We start from the raw sequence: 20637 nt of genomic DNA, 5'->3' as shown, positions 1-20637 counted from the left end.
AGCAAACCTACAGGTAATCTCGAGCTCATCACTCACACACTTACACTTCTAGCCTCTCTTAGCATTACGTACCAACTTCCAACTTCCTATTTCTTAGAAAAAAAAAATGCACTAATTTCATATCTACCTTCAAATCTTCTCAATTACATTGGATAATGCCTGCAACTGCTATGTGGTGCAGGTGCTTCAGCAGTAGGTCACGGCCAGATAGCAACTGGGAACAGTCTATATCATCTGCATTATTTTGTTTTCATTTCATACCTACCAGGCTTGTACACACATATTAGCTTTATAAACTTTCCTACTTTGAAATATACAATGACAGTTTTTAACATTTTACCCAATGATATCTATCACCAAACCTTTTTCGATACTGACGGATGTGACTGTGACTACTGCACCTCAAGTCAAAAATTAATTAATAAAAAAAGTTCTAAAAATGCTCATAATGGATTTATTTGCTATTTTACGCGACACATAGCATAGAGACTCTGAAGTGTTCAAAAATTAATACAATAATGTGTAAACAAAACGTATGAAGATGAGTTTTAAAGCCATGTAACTGCTTTAGTCAGAAAATTCTTTCCGCACACCCTTCACAAAAAAAACAAGATATAAGAAAACTTGTCTTGAATTTTTCTTCTATGAGGTTGAAAGCTAAAATATATATTAACCAAGTAATGAGTAAAAATATGGAGCAACCCCGCTTCTTCTAAATGAATATCTTAATAATTGGTAGCAGTTGTATTCAGAAATATCACTGAACTCATGCTACAAATATCAGCAGTGAATTAAACAGCTCTTAAACTTTTTCTATAATAAATAGATCAAAATAATCGCCTACTTCTTCAAGCGGAGATTAACGTCTAACTACCAGTTAGATGTAATGGAAGGGGCCGAAAGCTCGCACTTCACTATTATTTTTTTAACAAATAAAATATAATAGCTTGGAAATAAATGTTTTGAGTTCTCTACGCCGAAGAAGTTATTTTAAAAGTCGGTTGGTCTCTCAGACTTGTTACATCGACGGAAATTCGACGAAATGAGTTCCATCGAAAATCACTTCTGTAATTTAGTTTATTTCGATTTCGCCAAAGTAGCTTCAATATTCGTTTTACATATCTTGACATATTATGTAATTTCACCTCATCGCGGTAATTTTATAGGATTCCAGGAGTCCAACTGGGGATCTCCACTTAAAAATCCACGCATCGTAACACCAACACAAACTCGTAAGCAACTTCTTTTATGTTTTGAACCAAAAATAATATTAAGTTACAAACTAAAATACATATGTAGCTATAGAATTCTGCTAAAGATCTCATGTATTAGCGACTTTGACCATATATGTACATACTGGAACGTAAACTATAATAGTTTTAATAATGCTCTTAAAATTTTAGTACTTAGGACATTAAAAGTAAAATTAATAGAAAATATGAAATTTTATTTACAACTCATAATATTTACAATAATTTATCTACTTCTAATTTGAGTGTTGCACTTTTAATAAAGTGCGTTATTGCACTAAAAAATCACAGTTTCAAAACTTATTTACAATTCTGTTGTGCAATGTCACTTATAGGCACTTAAGGTCTAAAATTTTAAAGGGCCTACTTATGGGCTAAAAATTTAACTTTTATAATACGCTTTGGTATATTTGTATAGAATTTGTATTTTTTTAAACTATAGTTGGCAATTTATATAGATATATAATTGGTAACTTATGTAGATAAATATAGTGTTTATCTATAAAATTCTTAGTAATACTGTAATAGCCCTGCAATAACTGAAATGTACTAATCTAACCTACCGCTGGAATAAAATCTGAGCTTATTAGTGAAACCTTAAATGTAGCCAAGAATAAATTTTTCAACACATTACATTAAAGTGAGATAGATCGCACTCTCTGCCCTTCAATATTTGGTCACAATTTTGTTATTTTTTATAGTTTTGTGTGAGATAGTGGTTACAGTTTAGCTCTAAAAGGAGTCCACACACTAAGGAATATTCTTGTAAACTGGTTTGAGTTGATTTATCAATTGGAGGTTAGTTAATTTAATTAGTAGCTTACATTTCTCGAGTCCAGTTCTAATAATATTTCAAAAATTAGTTGATTTTATTAGATGAAATAATGAAAATGTGTAGCTCACACGTCTCTGGTGTAACAGTATATGGTCATATGTTTTGTGTGTAAACAATTGACACTACATTCACAGTCTGTAAGGACCCTTAAAAAGGTTCAGTCGAGCTGTAGTTATATTCAACAAATCGATTGAATTTAATAGTGAGTTACGGAATTAGACAATGAACTCACCCTGCCCTCGCCTGTGTACATGGTCTCATGTCTTGTGTGAAAGAATTGAGACCACATTCACAGTCTGAGATGACCACGAAGTAACCTCCAGAACTAAACTGTCCATCAAACTCGTTAAAATCCAAATAAAACAAAAATAAATAAATGTTCATTAAACTTGTTTGAGTTTACCTCTGAGTGGCAGTCATTTGATTTTCTTCACAATTTTATTGTGTGGAATGTGTCACGTCCCTTTAAATTTAAAATTAAACGAATATACTCGGACACCAAAAATAAAAACGAATTTCTTGGTCACTTGAAAACATGGGGTCTTAAAAATCTTTAATTATTGTACATCCCCGTATAGAAAACTGTTTGTTTCACACTTATTAAGAAATAGCTGTTCACCTTTATATCTTTGTCGAGCTGTTTGCTTATGAATGATAATAATGATTCGGGTCGATTCTTTTCTCTGACAAGTATCAGTTGAAGAAGTTGTTATAAGTTACATTGAAGCCAGAGTTACAATAAGATCCTCTAAGGATTGTGACAAATAACAGTATAAACAGCTTAATATCAGGAGAAGCTTGGAAAAATTAATGTACTGATAACTTTACTTAAGTAATCGAGATTCCGCGGCATCTAAGTTCTCTTAGATCTGGCCAAATCTGTAGGTTGAAATTCTTAAATTCTGTATCTGATGAATCTTTACTTGTACTTCATAACACATTTTTGGTTTCAGCACCATAAACATTGAGAAATACCGAAGTCAATGAAACAGAAGGTTCTATTTCTGAACTGGCCGTTCAGGTCTTGCCCTAAAAATTTAGAGAGGTGATATAAGCTCGTCCAGGGTCCTCTATCTTTAAATTCAATATTTCTGACGCCACCTGCAGACCCGGATCCTTGTTGAAAACTTTCAAGGTGAATTACGCTTATTCGTCTCAACCATAAACTGTCAGTTGCTGTGGAAACTGAATTTATTGCAACTCTCAGAACAAATAAAATGAATTCAGGCCAGCCCATGTCCGAAGAAGAAGATTTTGTGAAAAAAATTGATGCGCGTATTTGGTGAAATTACACTTAATTTGAGTAGGTTGCTAACGGAGGTGCAAACTGTCAATAGATAGTACGCGTTTTGGCTAAAAATAAATACAAATCTCTTTGTAAAACAGACCACTAGAATTCAAATAATCAAGATTCCGCGACTCCTAAGCCTAGTCAAATTATAATAAATGCAAAAATGTAACAAAAAGTAAAAATACTTAAATTAAAAAAAATACATTAAATCACAATACATTGAATAAATAATAATTGTCAATAAATTATTTATTAATGAAGTTGGAGAATAAATAATTCTGCGACGTTTTAAGATGTCACTTCATTTTCTTGAGTTCGGTTGACTGCAAGTAAAAATAAATTGAAATTATATAGATGAAAAATCAAAATTGATTCTAATTCCCCGAACCTCTATAAATAGGATAAAAAAAAAAAATTACCACATTAGTTGGTCTGTATACTAACTTCAATGAAATTCTGCTTTCAAATAAAAAGAGTCAAAAACTCGAAATTGTGGCCACGAACTTATTCTTTTATCCATATTATACAAAAAAAGTACCTTAAGTTCTTAGTGAAAGGACGTTTCAAAGAAGAGACTAACTTCATCATCCCTCTCGTCGATCTTCATTACAACGAATTTTCTCAGAAATTGTTCAATTAAAAGTGGAACGTTCAAGTAAAAATACATAAATATACTTTTAGTGCACATACTTATAACATAGTGTTACCGGAAATCGCCAAAAACCTTATTGCCGGGCCCTAAACTGATACTTCAATCAAATACCAAATTTGGATGCAGGCTGTAGACACAAAGCCGAATAGGAGAAATCACTTTTTTGCACGCTTCAAAATGTGCATTTCCTGTGAAAACTCAAAATTGATAATCTAAAAGAATACAATTATTGCCGACTTCAAAAACTCCTGTTCTTCACTCGATCAAGCTACTACAATTTATGAAGCAAAACAAGTGTGCTATGAACAGAAACATACGGAATGGAGAAGTATGGCATATGGGGGATGTAGTAATAAAAGTTTGAAGTTTTCAAGTTATTCAAATTCCTCTTTAGTCTGACGGGAGTACGAGAATAGATGTTATTTAGTAAAAAAAAAAAAAAATTATTAGCGATTTATCGTTGCTATATAACGCTCGGCCAATTTTTTCATGAAAATAACATCACTAGCTAATAGTGAGGTACACTACGAGATTTCAAGAGAAATGCTTTTCCTAAGATTTGTAAATTCTTCATTAATCATGAGTTACTGTATATATTCACATAAATCAACTATTATATGAGAGATAAAGCATGAAATTTTATTTTGATAAAATATTTGGCATAATGTAATATTTTTTTACATGCACCATAACGTTAAAATTAAGCATGTTTTTTATTTTATTTTTTTGTAATTATAACTAATCCTTATTTGACACTATTTTTTTTTTATTAGTCAAATAAAATTTTAGAAAATGTACAAAAAAGAATAATAGAAAAATAATAAATTTTGAATTTCTAACCTTTCTTTCTGTCATTTCAAAAAATTTCAAATTGTACCATAGACTGTGTGTCTTCGTGCGACAACTACATGAAATTTTCAAATTTATTCAAAAAAAATTAAATTTAAAAAATCATTAAGGGTTGAAAGAGTACACTTACCCCGGTTTGGGGCTTTCATGGTGAGAAGGCTGAGGGTGCCGATAATGGCAGAGACTGCACACACGATCGCTAGCGAGTCTCGATAAAACCATCGCTGGCCTACAGTTTTCTTCCTGTAAAGTGGCGAAATAATTTTAAATACATAGGCAAAAATACATACATCTACCTAACGTTGCACTAAATGTAGTCAGTATCAATTATGACCACATCCAGTCTACAACTCTTAAAATAAATCTACCTCTTTCTAATGTTGCCCGAAAAGCATGAAATGTAGACATATTATAATTGATACCACATCCACAGTCAATGACAGCTCTTAAAAAATAAATGTTCAGTGCGGCATTAAAAATGTTCCACAACATTGAATACAAGATCAGTTACTTGGAGATTCAGTTAATGAGCTCACAATTCTCTAGACTACAGTATACGGTTATGTATGCATGCATGTACGTATGCGCGCGCGCGCGCGCGTGTGTGTGTGAACTGAAACATATTCAGTCTGAGCCAAACCATAAAAGAGTAATTTTTGTTCAGCTCACAGCTATAGTTTTTTTTATAGTTATAGTTGCTATCTGAAGTTACTCACAGTCCTTGGATGATCATAATGACAATGCCACATGACAGCTTGTCCACGAAACTCATGATGCCGTACAGGAAAGCCGAGTTACCGGTATCATCACCGATGTAATCTGCAGTTACTGCTAAGGCGGTTACCAACAATACTGATGTAGCGCCACCTAGTGTTAACCAAGGATCAGAATCTCTCTTGTTATTATAGTTAAAAAAAAAAGGCGTTCTCAAAAAATGACTATTAAATTAATTTAAATGAATTAACTAAACATTAAGAAGAAAAATTTACCAAATAATACTGCTACAATGTAGATGAAATATGTGTTGTACAGATAGCCATGGTCAAACCAAACCCACAAGGACGCACCAACACAGACGACTGCGCCAAGGACGTAGGTTATCTGTATCAGGATAGAAGCAAAATCTATTTAGTTGCCCTAAATTTTGGTATAGGAGGTGAATATACACACACAAAAAATGTTGAGCATTGCTCTAAAGTGGTTGAAACTTCCTCTCAGTAGATGGTTACCTTTCTGCCGCAAACTCCATTAAGCCAGCCGGAAATCAAGGAGGTGACGAAGCTGGATACGTACATTACAAACGGAATGACGGCTATGGACTGTGCATCCAACTGTAGAGTCTCGTGTAGGTAAAGCGGCACCAGAGACTGAATTACGTTGCAGAAGATTCGCGTTCCCATGTAAACTCCAGCAACCTGAGAAGTTTATACAAGCATTCTCTTTAACTTGAATCCATTAGTGCCCCAAACAATTTAATGTTTTTTTAAACACAACAAAGCTACTTATGCAGAGAAAAATGTACAGCGTGCACTGAAGGAAGATGCTCAAAATTACTGAGGACGTTTCTAGAAACGTCTATGCTGCCTTGCATCTCCTTGTAGGACTCTAAGAGTCCAATAACTCGAAAAGGGATATTTTCAGCCAAAACGCAAAATACGCGTTCTAGTGAGCAGAATAGAGTTTGCATATGATCTAACATGGGATTTAGTGGGATGCGCCAGAATTCACCTGAATTTTTTCTGGCTCTGATACAAGAACCTAATTCTACAACTGGCTGATTTTTTTGACCTGATACCATCGACAAAAATTTAAGATGACCAGATTTATACAGGTACATGAATTATTACCAGAGCACTAGAATGGAGGAAGCCCTCATCTTACGATAAATATAAAAGAAGTTCTGAGGCGTCGGCAAACTTCTAGTGACTTACAAAGAGGCTAAATCGTATCCAAAATGTACTTAAATGTTTTAAAAAAATAAACTGAGTTAAATGCTTTAATGTTTCTGGGACAGCTTCGCTTGTGGAGAAATCAACAATGACACTCAGTTCTTAACTAGGCTGGCTAATTCCGGGCCAACCTAAAAAGAATAAGAAAAGAAGAAGCTGGGAATTTCCTCAGTTAGGAATTAAGCTGCTTACATGATTGTATCTGAAGTTACGAAGTCTGCTCGCGAAGACCAGCAAAACCCCCATATTATTGTCGAGACAATGTCTATTATCGCGCTATGACATGACGAACTATAACTACCGTAAAAAGCTAGACTGGATCAAGTCAGCATTTCCCGTATATTTTCGATTTTTTATAGGCTGATTCAACCAGATTACTGGAAGTAAAAAGAGTAGTGAATAAACAACTGTTGTTAAAAGAATAAAAAATGCGTTTATGCAGAAAAAAAAAACTTTTCTTATGTTCTAATTTTCTAACATCAATATAGCAGCCTGCGGCCATGTGCAGAGATCATAGTTTACCTGATAGAGGCAGAGACTAGAGAATAGATTGCAGAAAGTTCGGCGGGTTGCTGGAGTCGCTTCTTCATTTACAATCTGCTGCTCGTCGTCAACATGCAGCAGTGGTTCGCTTGACGCTTCCTTCACGGTAAAGCAGAAAAATATCGTGGTGACAGCTCCCACACCGCAGATGATCAAAATTATATCCTACAAATCGCCACATTTAATTGCACATGTCAAAGATTTTAGCTACCATTCCAGCCATTCCAATCCACTTATTTTCTTGGGTTGATATTATATTAATAATCATAAAACTTGTACTTGTTCTTTAACCAAGAACAACTATATCAGAAATCAAATTTTATGATGGGCTACGCAATTAAACAATGACACAATAGTAATAGTTCCGAAAACATGATACAACTGCAGTAAATGTTCTGCACCATGTGCACCAGTACTATAGCTTGGATTTTTTAATCGAACATCTCCCCCTGTAATTTCTCTAACGCCACAAAAAGTTTTCCTATCCTCTCTTTCTGAATTACTCTAGCAAATTGAAGTTGGATCTAACATTTATAACGACACTCTGCATTGCCTCAATGTGATGTTTTGTAAACGTGAGATACCTGAAACTTGGTGAGATCGGCCGGAGATAGCCTTCCTTCGCTACTGTTGGTAATCTCCAACACGCCGAACGCCACAAAATATACAGATATGTTGGATAATACGGTGAAGGTGTTTCTGCAAACCAGAACAGTTTTACTGGTGCTTTAGCAAATGATTATTACAAAAACTGAAAATATGCCACCTAAACAGAATGAAGATGTGGAAGACACATTACCTAATGGACAGCAGAAAAGTCCTTTCGTTTTCATCGGGCGTGAGGTCGGGCACGAAGGCCAGATGTGCCACTTGTGCGGCCGCCCAGCCGAACTGGAATAGCACTACGAAGAAGTTATAATATACCAACTTGAGGGTAGACGATGCAGCTGTACAGCCGAAGCACTGAGAGTACAGAAAAGGCACTGTTATAACAACCAGCAGCGAGCCTGTAAATAAGAAAAAAAGAAAAGTTCAGAGTGTGAAGTTAAAAGAGGCTTTATCTGAAGTTTAGAAAAATCCAAGCACACAAGTACTGGTGCACTTACTGCGAAACTACTATGTCTAAAGACATGGTTAAGGTGGCTGTAGTAAAATCGGTAATAAATCAGATATTCCAAAAATTAACAAACTTCAATTCTGAAATTACACCACTAATGGCTAACTAACTCTCTGAGCGTACTCCCATAAGCACACGTCGAGTTTACTTCTTATGCTAAATGTTAAGATTTAACTATTTATTTGTACCGATACCATTTCAATTCGACTCATAAATTTAAAAACATTATTATTACTTTAAATATAATAAGGCGTATACTGCTTTAAAACTAGAGGTTTAAATTTTAATTAAAATTATTCTGTTTCCGATTATTACTTTTGTTCAATCAGTAACAATCAAACAAGTCAAATAAATAGCTGAACAAGAAGAAAGTGAAGAAGAAGAAAAATAAAATAAAATTCTGTTGAAGCTGAACAAGACTTTGGATATGATAATCAAGAAATAAGATATTTAAATAAAATAAAATAAAATTGAAACATAATTATAAAATTAAAAAAACAACCTTTAACCAAGGTTAACCAACCTTTAACCAAGATTTATAAAATTAACTTTTTTATTTACAAATTACAAACCAAAGTAATTAACTCACCCAAGGCCTGGTACACAAAGGAGTTGGTAAGGTTGAAAATATAAACGTACTTAAAGATGTTCACGAAGTTGAATTTGTCAAATAAAAAAAAATTGTTTAAAAAAACAGAAACAAAAGACCTTAAAATTAAAGATAAATATACATAATTAAAAACAAATACAGAAAACGAAGTATAGGTTGAATCTTACAAAGAAGAAGTTTACGATGAATATAAAAGGGTTGCAAAAGTCCTAACTTTTGTGCACTATTAAGGATGAGCTGAATATATTGTTCAAATATAGTTCGAAAAATTCCTTAACCGAAAATACTTATGCGTTTAATGAATAAATTTCTGGAAAATGATTCCTACGCTTCTTTGTAAACTTCATATTGGTGGATGAGCTTCTCTGTAAGGTTAAATTTTAGAGTAAGGTACGGTTTTACATATGATATATGTGAGAACTAATAACGGTCAAATATTCCAAGTTTGTAGAATATTAGAGAGCTAGTACCTTGAGAACAGTAAAAAGAAAAAGTCGTGTTAGCATTAACACCAGATTTTCTGGACTTCACTTTCTTCTTTTTCAACTATTTCTTTCAATCTTCATTTGCATGTCTATTCAGTTTCTGCACCAGATTATAGGTTCTTGTTTTCAATGTGTTTGTTAGACTATTTGTTTTTGTCATCACAATGAATGTTTATAAACATTTTATTATTATTTATTTTATTTTTTTTAAGGGGAGCGCATCGACTCTCAGTCATCTGCGCCAATTATAAATAATTATAATTATTTAAAAATTATTTCTGTTCAAAATTCTAATTTCCAAGAAAATCTGCCACGATTCCCAAATACTTCTAACCAAAGCAGTTTAATTACGAGTATAAGTTTAAAACTATAAGCTACAACCCACCTGATATATACCAGAATTTCCTCTTCCGTAAATTGATTCCACAACATTTAGGCCCTCTGTCAGACAAGATTCCAATGACTGGCGTAGCAGCGGCATCGGCTATCTGGCCCACTAGCATCACCACGCCAGCGTCGAAAGCATTAAATCCCAGCACCAACGAGTAGAAAATTAGCACATATGTGAACCACATGGCAGCGCACAAGTCGTTTAGTACATGGCCCACACCGTAGCCAAGTTTGGATACCCAATTCAAACGCATCTTGGTGTCTGCAACATTCAAATGTAGTAAATTTAATATTATTAAATTTTACTTCTATTAAATTTGGAGGTTAAAATAGTATTGACCAAGGTGAGAACTAAAATATGCAACTAAACTAGCTTGTAGAATTTTGAAGCAACAAAGTGACTCTAACCATAAATTCTTAAATTTTACATTTTATTTAATACCACATTAATTAACATATAGTAAAATTAATCCTTCTAAACTTTAATTTTAAGGCATTTTGAGCTAAAAATAATAGAAACCAATACATGTAGCTACCATGTTTTTTGAAGAAAAATATCTCGTTTAGCACTTTTTCACCCAGAAATACTATAGGGCACAAACTGCAGTCAGTGCCATATCCCGCATTTTGACATGCTATTTTATAATTGCAAGCTTTCAAACTTTTAACTCCTCTATAAATTTCAAATTTATCTTTTAATGACATCTTAATGTAGGATTTAATGCACTGAATCTTATTTTAATGACTCGTTCCATTCACAACCTAACAATCTATATAGTGTGGCACTCTAATTCTATAACCATTCCTTGATACAACTCACGCCATCGCGTGGCTTCGCTCCCCAATCGGCCCGTCAAATGTAATGTGGATGGATTGCCCAAATTAAGGAAAACCGCTTCCCTAGAGAAGTTGTAGACAGAGAGGGGGCAGACAGTTGGAAATAACCAGTCCCTGGTGTTAAATGCATCCCTGTGTTAGGTTTGATATCCTCTACAGCACTTAATTATACTGTGAAAAGTTTGATAAATGGACCAGTTAGGCGCCTCTTCCCTCTTTATGGGTACTAAACCCTCTGTTGGTGTGTCTCCAGACATATGTAGATTACTAGTCATAACAACGTACCTTTATGGATGAGCTTCATTGATTATCATTGGTCTAAAAAAAACTAATTAGGAGATCCGAACGAGCCTAGAATAAGAGCGTTTTGTGCAATTCACGAACAACCCTCAGATTCGTGATTCCGAATTCTTTACTGGCCAATGCGGTATAAAGAGACATAGGGCTATCCAAAATTAAGACGCCGCGCTTTCCTAACTGAATCCTATCTGCTCCGTTGGTGGGAAATTTGGCGTATGTTTGTACAGGACAGTGAATGTATTCACTTTGCCGCATTCATCTTTATGAATGAGCTAGCTGGTTTTTCCGGGACCGTCTAAACGGGTCCCCGAGCAAGGATTGATAAGGCCATTCTGGATTTCGATCAATATTTACGTAAACATTACTCAGAACTGTTGCGCGTTAAAAACGGACAAAACAAACAGTTTCCTTACACTTATAATTTTCACTAGCTTACCTTTGCTAGTTGGCTCCATTTTGTTAAATTTTAATTAAATATAAAACAACAATAAAACTATTTCGAAATATTGAACCACGAGCACAGAAAATTTCGAAAGAAACTAAACTCTGAATCATGCAGCCTTTTATTTAATATTTTAAAAAATCCTTATCATACATTTATTCTGGAACGTAGAAAAAAATATATATTTGTATAAATCTAATTAAGATAAAAGTATAATAATTTAAATACAATAAAACCTTCATGTAAATAATTATGTACACATATATATTTTATATATATAATTGAATTAATAGATCTATCAAAATCGAATGACACAATTAGTGATTGTTTGAACAAACAAGTTTGAAGTGGCTCGGCCCATTTAACTCGTTAAACTTTTTTTCACTCTTGGTATTTTCCCAACAATGTTATATTAATATCTCATATTAAATATATTTAAGATAACGAGGGTATTCCACATATTTAAAACTTGTTAAAATTTGTTATGAACTACTTAGAATCTACGAGGCACGCAAATACATGATTAAGCAAATTACAAGTGATGAACTCTGCGGCAAACCTCACTTCCGTAAAATCGGCGGCTAGAGATAACAGGCAGTATTGCCGGTAAGTTAAAAAGCTGGTATAAAGTCACATTAACACTGTGAGGGTATTGGCCGGTGGGTTTGTACAATCTACCATTAACACCTAAACATGGCACACATAACCACGACCGTTCAAAGTTTTGGGAATGTAGTTTCAATCCTCATACACAAAACATGTAAATACATACAATCCTTTCAAAAATACAATACTGCAATCCTTTGCAGGGAGAAATCACTCCTAAACATCCCTCAAATAAACTCAACCAGTTTCGAGAAATATTGCTGGATCTGGACGAACACTCTTTTAACGCTAGAAATACCATCCAATTATGTTAATTATTTATACCTATCCAATAAAACTGAGTGGCCATTGTAATTATTATTTCTTTGTTTACAAATTCATGTTACTACAGCAAACCTATAACTTGCAAAAGTGTTAGCGACAGAAGAGTTTACTGGTATAGTTTAAATGAACGGAGATTATCCATTGATGGAAAGACTATATTCAAAAAAGGAAAAGGATGTTCAGCGAAAGACAAAGAATTTTTTTTAAATTTTATTGGTTCTCTACGTTTCGGGACCATTAGTGCCTTTCTTCAGAAGCATCAGGAAACTTACAACAAAATTATAATTATACTGGATATAATTAGTAGTATAAATAACAAACAAAGTATAAAAACAATTAAAAATAATAATTAGAGAACTCATCTTTTAAAAAGTATAACTGGATATAATTGAAAAAACATGTCGCTTAATTTAAAGAAAAAAAAAAATCCAGATAGAGTACATTGGGATTTAAAAGTATTTCAATGTAGAACATCAATAAAATTGAGGAAAAAACTTTATATGGCATTTGCCGAACATCTAATACACTTCCAATATAATTCAAATGGGGCCAGACGAAAGACGAACCAGACATATTCAAAATGTTTTCTTTTATAAAAGTAAATACTCGGAAAAAGACAGAGATATGACGCGGAATTTTGTATGTATTCTATTTCATTTTTACTAAAGTGAAGAGTACTTATTGAAACACAATATTTGGCTGACTGAGCTTTTTTTCTGCATAACTTGGAGGGCTGCAAATATCTTTGAAATGCTATTGATATTTCAGAAATGGTGAATTTAGTTGGTTTACAACTAAAAATACTTCTTTTTATATTTTACCATCTTCAGATTCAGTATTAGAAAACAAGCACGAGCATTTTCTCTACCACAAAATTGACAGTCATACTCTGATAATCACACCACTAGTTAATGCGATATTAAGATTGCTGTTTTTTATTCTCACTCTTCAGCGTTCAAAATCTAGTACTATTACCCTATACCATGACTGGAGACAATATAAACAGTTACATTCAACATTTGATTCTCATTAAAAAGAAAAATAATTATCATTCAACTTCCTCCGATAAATTCACGGCATTCACCGGATAAAGAATTAATGTATTGTAAAAATTCGTAAACTAAAATTTAAAATTCTAGTAATTTTGACTGGTGTGGCAGTTATAAAGTTAACAGCTTGACACAGATTGAAGTGTTATCGAAATCTTTCCCATTAATTGTAAAACCATCCTCTTTGAGCAATGAGCTCACTTACTAATACACTCAAGTTTGATGAAAATTTCTGGAGTGGGACTGGTCATTTTTATGACTTTGTAGATGAGGCCTTTCATTCAAGAGACTGAGTGAACTCTCTACTAAAGCCTGTTATAGGCTATGAATGTGGTCTCGTACCTTTCACACATAACGTGACCATACACTTCAGAGAGACCACTACTCAGTACAGAAAGGTGGAGCTCACTAACTAGATCTCTACTAATTAATAATCTCAACAAGACTGATGAGCACTCAGGAGCACCTTTAAAGGTTGCATACTGTGAATCTATTCTCAATTCTCTCACACAAAATATGGACCATTTACCTAAGTCCAAAGCAGCGGAGCTTACTAATTTCTATTTACAACTAGCTTAAAAGCTCAGTCAGCTTGTGGAACGCTGGTAACTAATACTAGTCGTGATCCTTTTATGAGCTCTCAAAGACTGAATTCTCTCTATTCTCCCATACACTACATTTCATTCGGTCATTCTGTTAAGTTGTTGTAGTTCTTAGAATAAACACATAGGCCAATAGCCACATTAAAGAAGTGTTAGCTGTAAAAGATCTTTGACTATCTTGTCAAAAGTTACAAAGCAATAAATATTTTATTAAAATTGGATACATAGGTTGTTAAAGACCCTTGCACATTTTAAAGCATCTGAGGTCAGATTTAATTTTAAAACAAACAACGTGAAGTAAATACAAATATATCAGATCAGATTTTCTGATTAAAATTGAGGGAATTCCAGTGGGGTAGCCCCAAAAAACTGTATCCCCACCTACAGCATTATCTAATCTATCGATGTAGATAAGTGTAATCTGTAAACGAAATTAAATGTATTACCTGAAAAATCTATTACATGGAAGGAGCAATGAGTAAATTAAAAATTCAAGCCGTAAGACGTCTTAACTTAATAAAAAAAACTATCACAGATTAAAAAAAATTAAAACTAAGTACTTTTACTTAAAACTAATCTCTAAAAAGATGCATTTCGTAATTTTTTGTTATGTGTCACATTTTCCGACTTAATCTAGGTTCTCTGACTACATCTAGGTTTCGTTGAATTAGTCATTAATAACCTTCCTACCATTCGTTCTCATATGTGTTAGAGCGAATAGAGTAATCGAAATAAATCGAGAGTTCTTTAAGAAATAAAATCGATACTAGACCCCCTGTCAATTTATTTTTAAAAGGTTAACACCCATATTCGTGCGACCTTTATCAATTACCTTCTTTTTGCTTCCTAACACGCTAAGCGTGCAAATTTTCGATTTTGAGTTTTCATCGCAAATATTTTTTTTGAGGTCCTCCTAAGTCCGAATAAATGTTTTTTATAAAATGGTTTGTGTGCGTGTGTGTGTCTGTCTGCCTGTCTCTTCATATCCCCCGTAACTAAAAAACTTATATGCAGTTGAAATTTGATATTTCGCTTAAGTGCTAATAAAGGACGTCACAATAAAGTTGTAGAGAAAATTATTCTACAGGAATACTACTTGACTAAATGAATTTTTCCATCTTTAGAAGTTTCGCAAAAACGGCTTCAACGATTTTTTTGAAACTTAATGCAATAATTGTAAATACTATGTGGATCAATAATTTTTTTTGTAACTTATTTCTAGGAAGGTTCAATTAAGGGCATTTCTGGAGAAGTTATTGTAGCGATTTTAGGTAGGCACCTACCTATTGTATTTCATTACTAATTTTTTATTGCTATTGTAGTTTTTACTTCCGTTTTATTAAATAATAATTGTTCAAAATTAAAATGGTTACTTTTCATTTTGTTCCTTTTCCAAAAATTGACATGCAAGTAAATTAATAATTTGAAATCAGTGAAAAGTCGGTTGCAAAAGTTCCTAGTTTTCTGCATTTCCTCCCCTACTTCTGTTCGGGGTAGGGGTTTATTTAAAACAAACGGTTTGAGGCTCTGGGTTTAAGTAGATTTATAGGAAATTTAATGCTCTTTCGTTTGGAATTGATTTGTTGTAGGATAAAGGATAGAAACGTTACGACTGGTTTTATGGCGAATATCGACGGAAAAGTTAAAAATGCAACTATCTTGGACACTATTGAGAATCAGGATAGAGTTAATAGAATATTTTTTTGTTGCATTTGAGCTGCTGAATCACCTCCCGAAGTTTCTTCCTCTCCTCACCTTGTATACTGTTGCCATTTGTACGGCGGGAATAGTACTTATGAAATCACTAAGGTGCGATTTAAGCACCGGTAAGACTTAAGCGACTTTTCTCTATATATTTAATAATAAAGTTTATTTATCTATCTATCGTATTCATTTGGGGTAAGGCTTCTCTTTACGGCTATATATCAGTGTAATTTACGGTTTTACAAAATATATTGTTGGTGAGAATTATTATGGATAAAATCTCCTTAACAAAAACTTACAGTTTTAAAAGTTAAGTATAAGGGTTGATTAAACGCCAAAAGGTACACAAATCAGCAGTTTCCAACATTTCATTAATACTTCATTGATATAATTTAAGTAATTTTACTGCATTAACTTTTCCTTCACATTTTTTAGAATTTATTAGATGTCACAGACCCTTATGCATGTATATGTGACTACTCAGAATAATTCATCACTCATTTTATCATAATTATAATAAAAAAATATTATGAATGAACTGGCCAGCATAAGGGTCTGTGACATCTAATAAATTCTAAAAAATGTGAAGGAAAAGTTAATGCAGTAAAATTACTTAAATTATATTAATGAAGTATTAATGAAATGTTGGAAACTGCTGATTTGTGTACCTTTTGGCGTTTAATCAACCCTTATACTTAACTTTTAAAACTGTAAGTTTTTGTTAAGGAGATTTTTGTACCTTTTGGATAGATTTTCCTTTTTGTCTATTTGCAAAGTTACGTCTGCTTTACAGATTTTTTAAAATTTGGAATAAGCTATTCTATCATTATAACCTGATAAGGAGTTAAATCGGAACCGTAACTACCACTGGAGAGATCTTTTTAAAGAATGATTATAGTTGCGGTCCCCAAACCATCCTCAATAACCATTTTTTTGAGAAAGCGTTTTGAATAAAATAGGAAGGTATTTGTACGTAAATAGCAAAATTAAACTGCGATTTCAGTACTTCCTTTTAAGAGGAGCAAGAAAAATAAACTGCGATTACAGTACTTCTCCCTAAAAGGCAAAGATTTTGAATCGAACGACAATTCATTGATGTAAATCGGTTCACTCATTGATAATTTTAACGATTGCAGTACTTCCTCTTAGTAGGTGTAAGAGCATGATGGCACTTCACAGCCACATAGAGGAGCTTTAATCACTTCTTCGTGCTAAATTTTATCAAAATCGGACTAAGCTTTGTAGAAATATTGGTAATAATAGTTTTAGAAAGGGCCTTATTTGGGTGGGGCGAACTCCCCTCCTTATGAGGCATAGCGTCGAGACTTTTAAAGTACAAATCTGTACAAAATTTCGATTCGAATGACACTTCATTCATGAAAATCGGTTCACGTGTCGATAATTTGAAACGATTGCTATACTTCCCCTTAACAAGTGTGAGAGCAGATCGTCGCTTTATTGTTAGGTAGGGGAGCCCTAACCCTATCATCCTACCAAATTTTATCAAAATAGGGCCAAGATTTACAGAGTAATTAGTAATAATAATTTTGGAGGGGGCCTTACATAAAGGGGGCTAACTCCTCTCCCATTCGATGTACAGGGCCGAGACCCCCAAAAGGCACATCTACATAAAATTCCGAATCGAATGACACCTCATTCATGAAAATCGGTTCACGCGTTTAGGCGCTACGTTGTTTACAAAAAGGTAACAAGAACAAGAACAAGAACAAGAACAAGAACAAGAACAACAAGAACAAGAACAACAAGAACAACAAGAACAACAAGAACAACAAGAACAACAACCACAACAACCACAACAACCACAACAACCACAACAACCACAACAACCACAACAACCACAACAACCACAACAACCACCACAACAACCACAACAACCACCACAACAACCACAACAACCACCACAACAACCACCACAACAACCACCACAACAACCACCACAACAACCACCACAACAACCACCACAACAACCACCACAACAACCACCACAACAACCACCACAACAACCACCACAACAACCACAACAACAACCACAACAACCACCACAACAACCACCACAACCACAACAACCACCACAACCACAACAACCACCACAACAACCACAACCACAACAACAACAACAACAACAACCACAACCACAACAACAACCACCACAACCACAACAACAACAACAACAACAACATTTTTTGAAAAAGCCGTTTTTGCTCATTTTCGGCAACTTTTTTCTCGAAACCTATTAGATCTGGGTGGTTGCAAAAAAATTACAGTTATAAAGGAGGATTTGCCCTATATTATAAAGAAAATTTGGGAATTTTATCTTTTATAGAAAAATAGAAAAAAATTGTCAAAGTTGGGTGTTTTTCAACGTTACACTTTTTCGTGCAGTTTTTGATGGTCAACCCTTATACAACTGTCCTACCGGACAGTTTTAATATTCCGAGTTTAATGAGTATAGTTGCAAGAGAAAATCATCTAGATCACACCAGGTTTTTATGTACAGATTCTTACCCCCAGAAAGAGGATTAGCAAATTTAGTAAGAGATATTTCAAACATATCGAATTTTCCAAACGGTTTACTAATCTGAAATGTACGTTTTGAAGTCACCTTTATTGATTAGCTCGTTGGTTAGCATACTGGATACTCTCGTGGAGTTCATGGATTTGAATCCAACGCCTGGCTCGTAGATTTCCTAGGAACTTCTTACAGCTCACTGTCCGGAATTAAATGCACAGTATTGTCTGTAACAAGAGATCACTGTACGGTGGCCGGTAGTTCTCTACAAATTTTTATTATTTAGGTGAAAGTTTTCTGTTCCTCCCAATTTATTAACAGGAAATATTTGTGATAGGTTCTAATTTTCGATGATAGTAAATATAATTACGTTAATAAAATATCTCAAAAATCAACTTTTGCAAAAAACTAAAACTTAGATTTGGTTTTGGTCATTTCGATTGTCACTAAAACTCTAGCCAATCCGCTAAAGAGAGGTGATACGATTTCTTAATTTTTCGCGTATTTCTAACGGCTTTTTTTTTTAACTACATATTACTATCTACTATCTAAATGCTTAACTTTTATAAAAAATATTTTCAGTTCTACACGGGAAGGTTCTTGAGAAACTGTTACGTTAAGCTTCGCTCTAAAGTAATCCTTAAAAACAAATTTATTGTTCAGCCATCGATATCGAAGACTACGTATTATCAGCCCAATGAAATTTCTATTTTACAGAATAAAATTTTAAGTTTATTGGGATTTTCTCAAAAAGACCTAAGCTGTTTAGGTTCATCACCCTTCACTTTCTACCTGACGTAATTTTTTGGAAGCTCTGCAACACTTGGGTGTTACCCAGTTATGAATAACAACATAAAATTTAGGAAAAAGTCATTGTTAAAAAAAAAGTGTTTCAATTAAATTGAAACTGTTGGATCTTTTTAATCATTACCGGTTCGAAAAACTGAGAAATCCAATTAGAAATAATGTTATGGAACACTTAATCAAAGTGCATCAACTCCTTAAAACATACACGAGGCAATCTACAAGGTTGCATCATCAGAAGTTTAATTAAAAAAGATAACATTGATTTTAGAACTGTCAACTTGATTATGAAGATTGTCCAGTCTATTCGAAGATAACTCTTAGAAGTAGATATTTGCAAAAAAAACTACGACTTAACCTTCAAATCGACCGCATATATACTTTTTCTTGCCTGCCACTTTGCATGCCTTCTCAGATAGAGCAAAGTGATGATAGGCACCACTAAAGTTAAATAGGCTCAGATATGATAATAATAATTAAAAAAATATGACATCTTACATCATGATCCTCATAAAGATATACTCAGGCAGACCAGACGTCCCTAATTAGTCGGGAAATCCCCAGTGTTGAACTTTCTATTCCAGTGTGATAGGCCAAAATAACCCTTCTAAGATTAAACCCGGCTACAGCAAACTGGACCAAAGTCCAGGCTAGATACCCAGACAGATAAATTATTCTAAAACATTCTGTACCCGGGAGCTAAAAATATATTAGACCAGGCTAGGGATCTCCAGAACAAAAGTTAATATGGTAATCAATCTCAAACGAAGTCTCGTTAAATTATATGCTTAGCCTGTATAGACAAGAAATGTGACTTAAATGGAGCAGTAATGGTGGATTTTCAAATAGTTTTCAAGAGAAGACATCTCGATGAGCCTACGTAGCCTAGCCACAAACTTAGAGCAATTTGCAATATTTGTCTGCAGTGATCATAAGACGAGAGGAGAGTTAGTTCCAAAATCAACTTCTTTTTTTAAACTGATTCCTGACTCTTGAATTTTGGAAACCAAGAATCAGAAGATAGTTCATTCAATAACCTTTTCTTTTCCTCTTCAACATTAGAAAACTATCTGATTGCATCTGGTCAGTATCACATTTCTCATGAATGCAAGATGTGCACTGCATACCTTGAATGATGTTTATTTTATTAATTTTGTTTGAAATTTGTATGTTTTTATGTCTCAATGTTGACAATATGAAAATATCTTCCAGCATCTTTGACCAGATTTTAGAACGCCTCATGAAATGGAAAACGTTCTTATTTTTTTTGTTATTAGAAGATAACTAAAGATAAAACTAGATCCAGTAAAAATCTGAAATTAGTTAAATATCATTTACAAAAGATCAATTTTGCACGCCCCCTTCTTGATGAATAATTTTTGTAATACAAAGTTTTTCGCAATCTAAACACAAAATTATTTAATTTTTACCATTTTTTGAATTATTTCAAATAAATTAAATGAGAAAA

General features: G+C 33.6%; 2 protein-coding genes across 5 annotated transcripts; one reads left to right on the top strand and one right to left on the bottom strand.

Annotated features, from left to right (window-relative positions):
• Positions 1 to 1430: 1430 nt before the first annotated feature.
• On the bottom strand, positions 1431 to 19758 carry LOC141461922 (major facilitator superfamily domain-containing protein 12-like). 4 transcript variants are annotated; one of them, XM_074143387.1, is made up of 11 exons: positions 19668 to 19758; positions 18459 to 18592; positions 9967 to 10233; positions 8169 to 8376; positions 7954 to 8068; positions 7349 to 7534; positions 6107 to 6292; positions 5867 to 5978; positions 5594 to 5744; positions 5008 to 5120; positions 1431 to 3699 (listed from the first exon to the last, which is right to left on the bottom strand). In XM_074143387.1, exons 2-11 carry the CDS (start codon positions 18508 to 18510, stop codon positions 3665 to 3667), a joined length of 1425 nt encoding a protein of 474 aa, XP_073999488.1. In that variant the 5' UTR covers positions 18511 to 18592; positions 19668 to 19758; the 3' UTR covers positions 1431 to 3664. The 4 variants fall into 4 exon arrangements, with proteins under 4 accessions (XP_073999488.1, XP_073999491.1, XP_073999490.1 ...); XM_074143390.1 differs by lacking the exon at positions 18459 to 18592 and having other exon boundaries at positions 19668 to 19741; XM_074143389.1 differs by lacking the exons at positions 18459 to 18592; positions 19668 to 19758 and adding an exon at positions 14578 to 14818.
• On the top strand, positions 15927 to 18292 carry LOC141461910 (uncharacterized). The gene is made up of 2 exons (XM_074143360.1): positions 15927 to 15957; positions 17621 to 18292. Exons 1-2 carry the CDS (start codon positions 15927 to 15929, stop codon positions 18091 to 18093), a joined length of 504 nt encoding a protein of 167 aa, XP_073999461.1. The 3' UTR covers positions 18094 to 18292.
• Positions 19759 to 20637: the final 879 nt, after the last annotated feature.

Source organism: Rhodnius prolixus, unplaced genomic scaffold (genome assembly GCF_049639745.1).
Source record: "Rhodnius prolixus isolate KJV_2025 unplaced genomic scaffold, Rpr scaffold_12, whole genome shotgun sequence".
NCBI classification, from domain to species: Eukaryota; Metazoa; Arthropoda; class Insecta; order Hemiptera; family Reduviidae; genus Rhodnius; species Rhodnius prolixus.
The sequence above is the reverse complement of the archived record's forward strand: the minus strand, read 5'-3'. Positions and strand labels throughout refer to the sequence as shown.

What these genes read in the sequence shown, in the direction of transcription:
- LOC141461910 (XM_074143360.1), top strand. Translation starts at nt 15,927, where the DNA reads ATGAAATCACTAAGGTGCGATTTAAGCACCG. An exon ending in AAGGTGCGATTTAAGCACCG is followed by an intron (nt 15,958 to 17,620) that starts GTAAGACTTAAG and finishes AAGAACAACAAG; the next exon opens with AACAACAAGAACAACAACCA.
- LOC141461922 (XM_074143387.1), bottom strand. Translation starts at nt 18,510, where the DNA reads ATGAACTCCACGAGAGTATCCAGTATGCTAACCAACGAGCTAATCAAT. An exon ending in CAACGAGCTAATCAATAAAG is followed by an intron (nt 10,234 to 18,458) that starts GTGACTTCAAAA and finishes TGAATGTTGCAG; the next exon opens with ACACCAAGATGCGTTTGAAT. An exon ending in CTAGTCTCTGCCTCTATCAG is followed by an intron (nt 6,293 to 7,348) that starts GTAAACTATGAT and finishes TAAACTTCTCAG; the next exon opens with GTTGCTGGAGTTTACATGGG.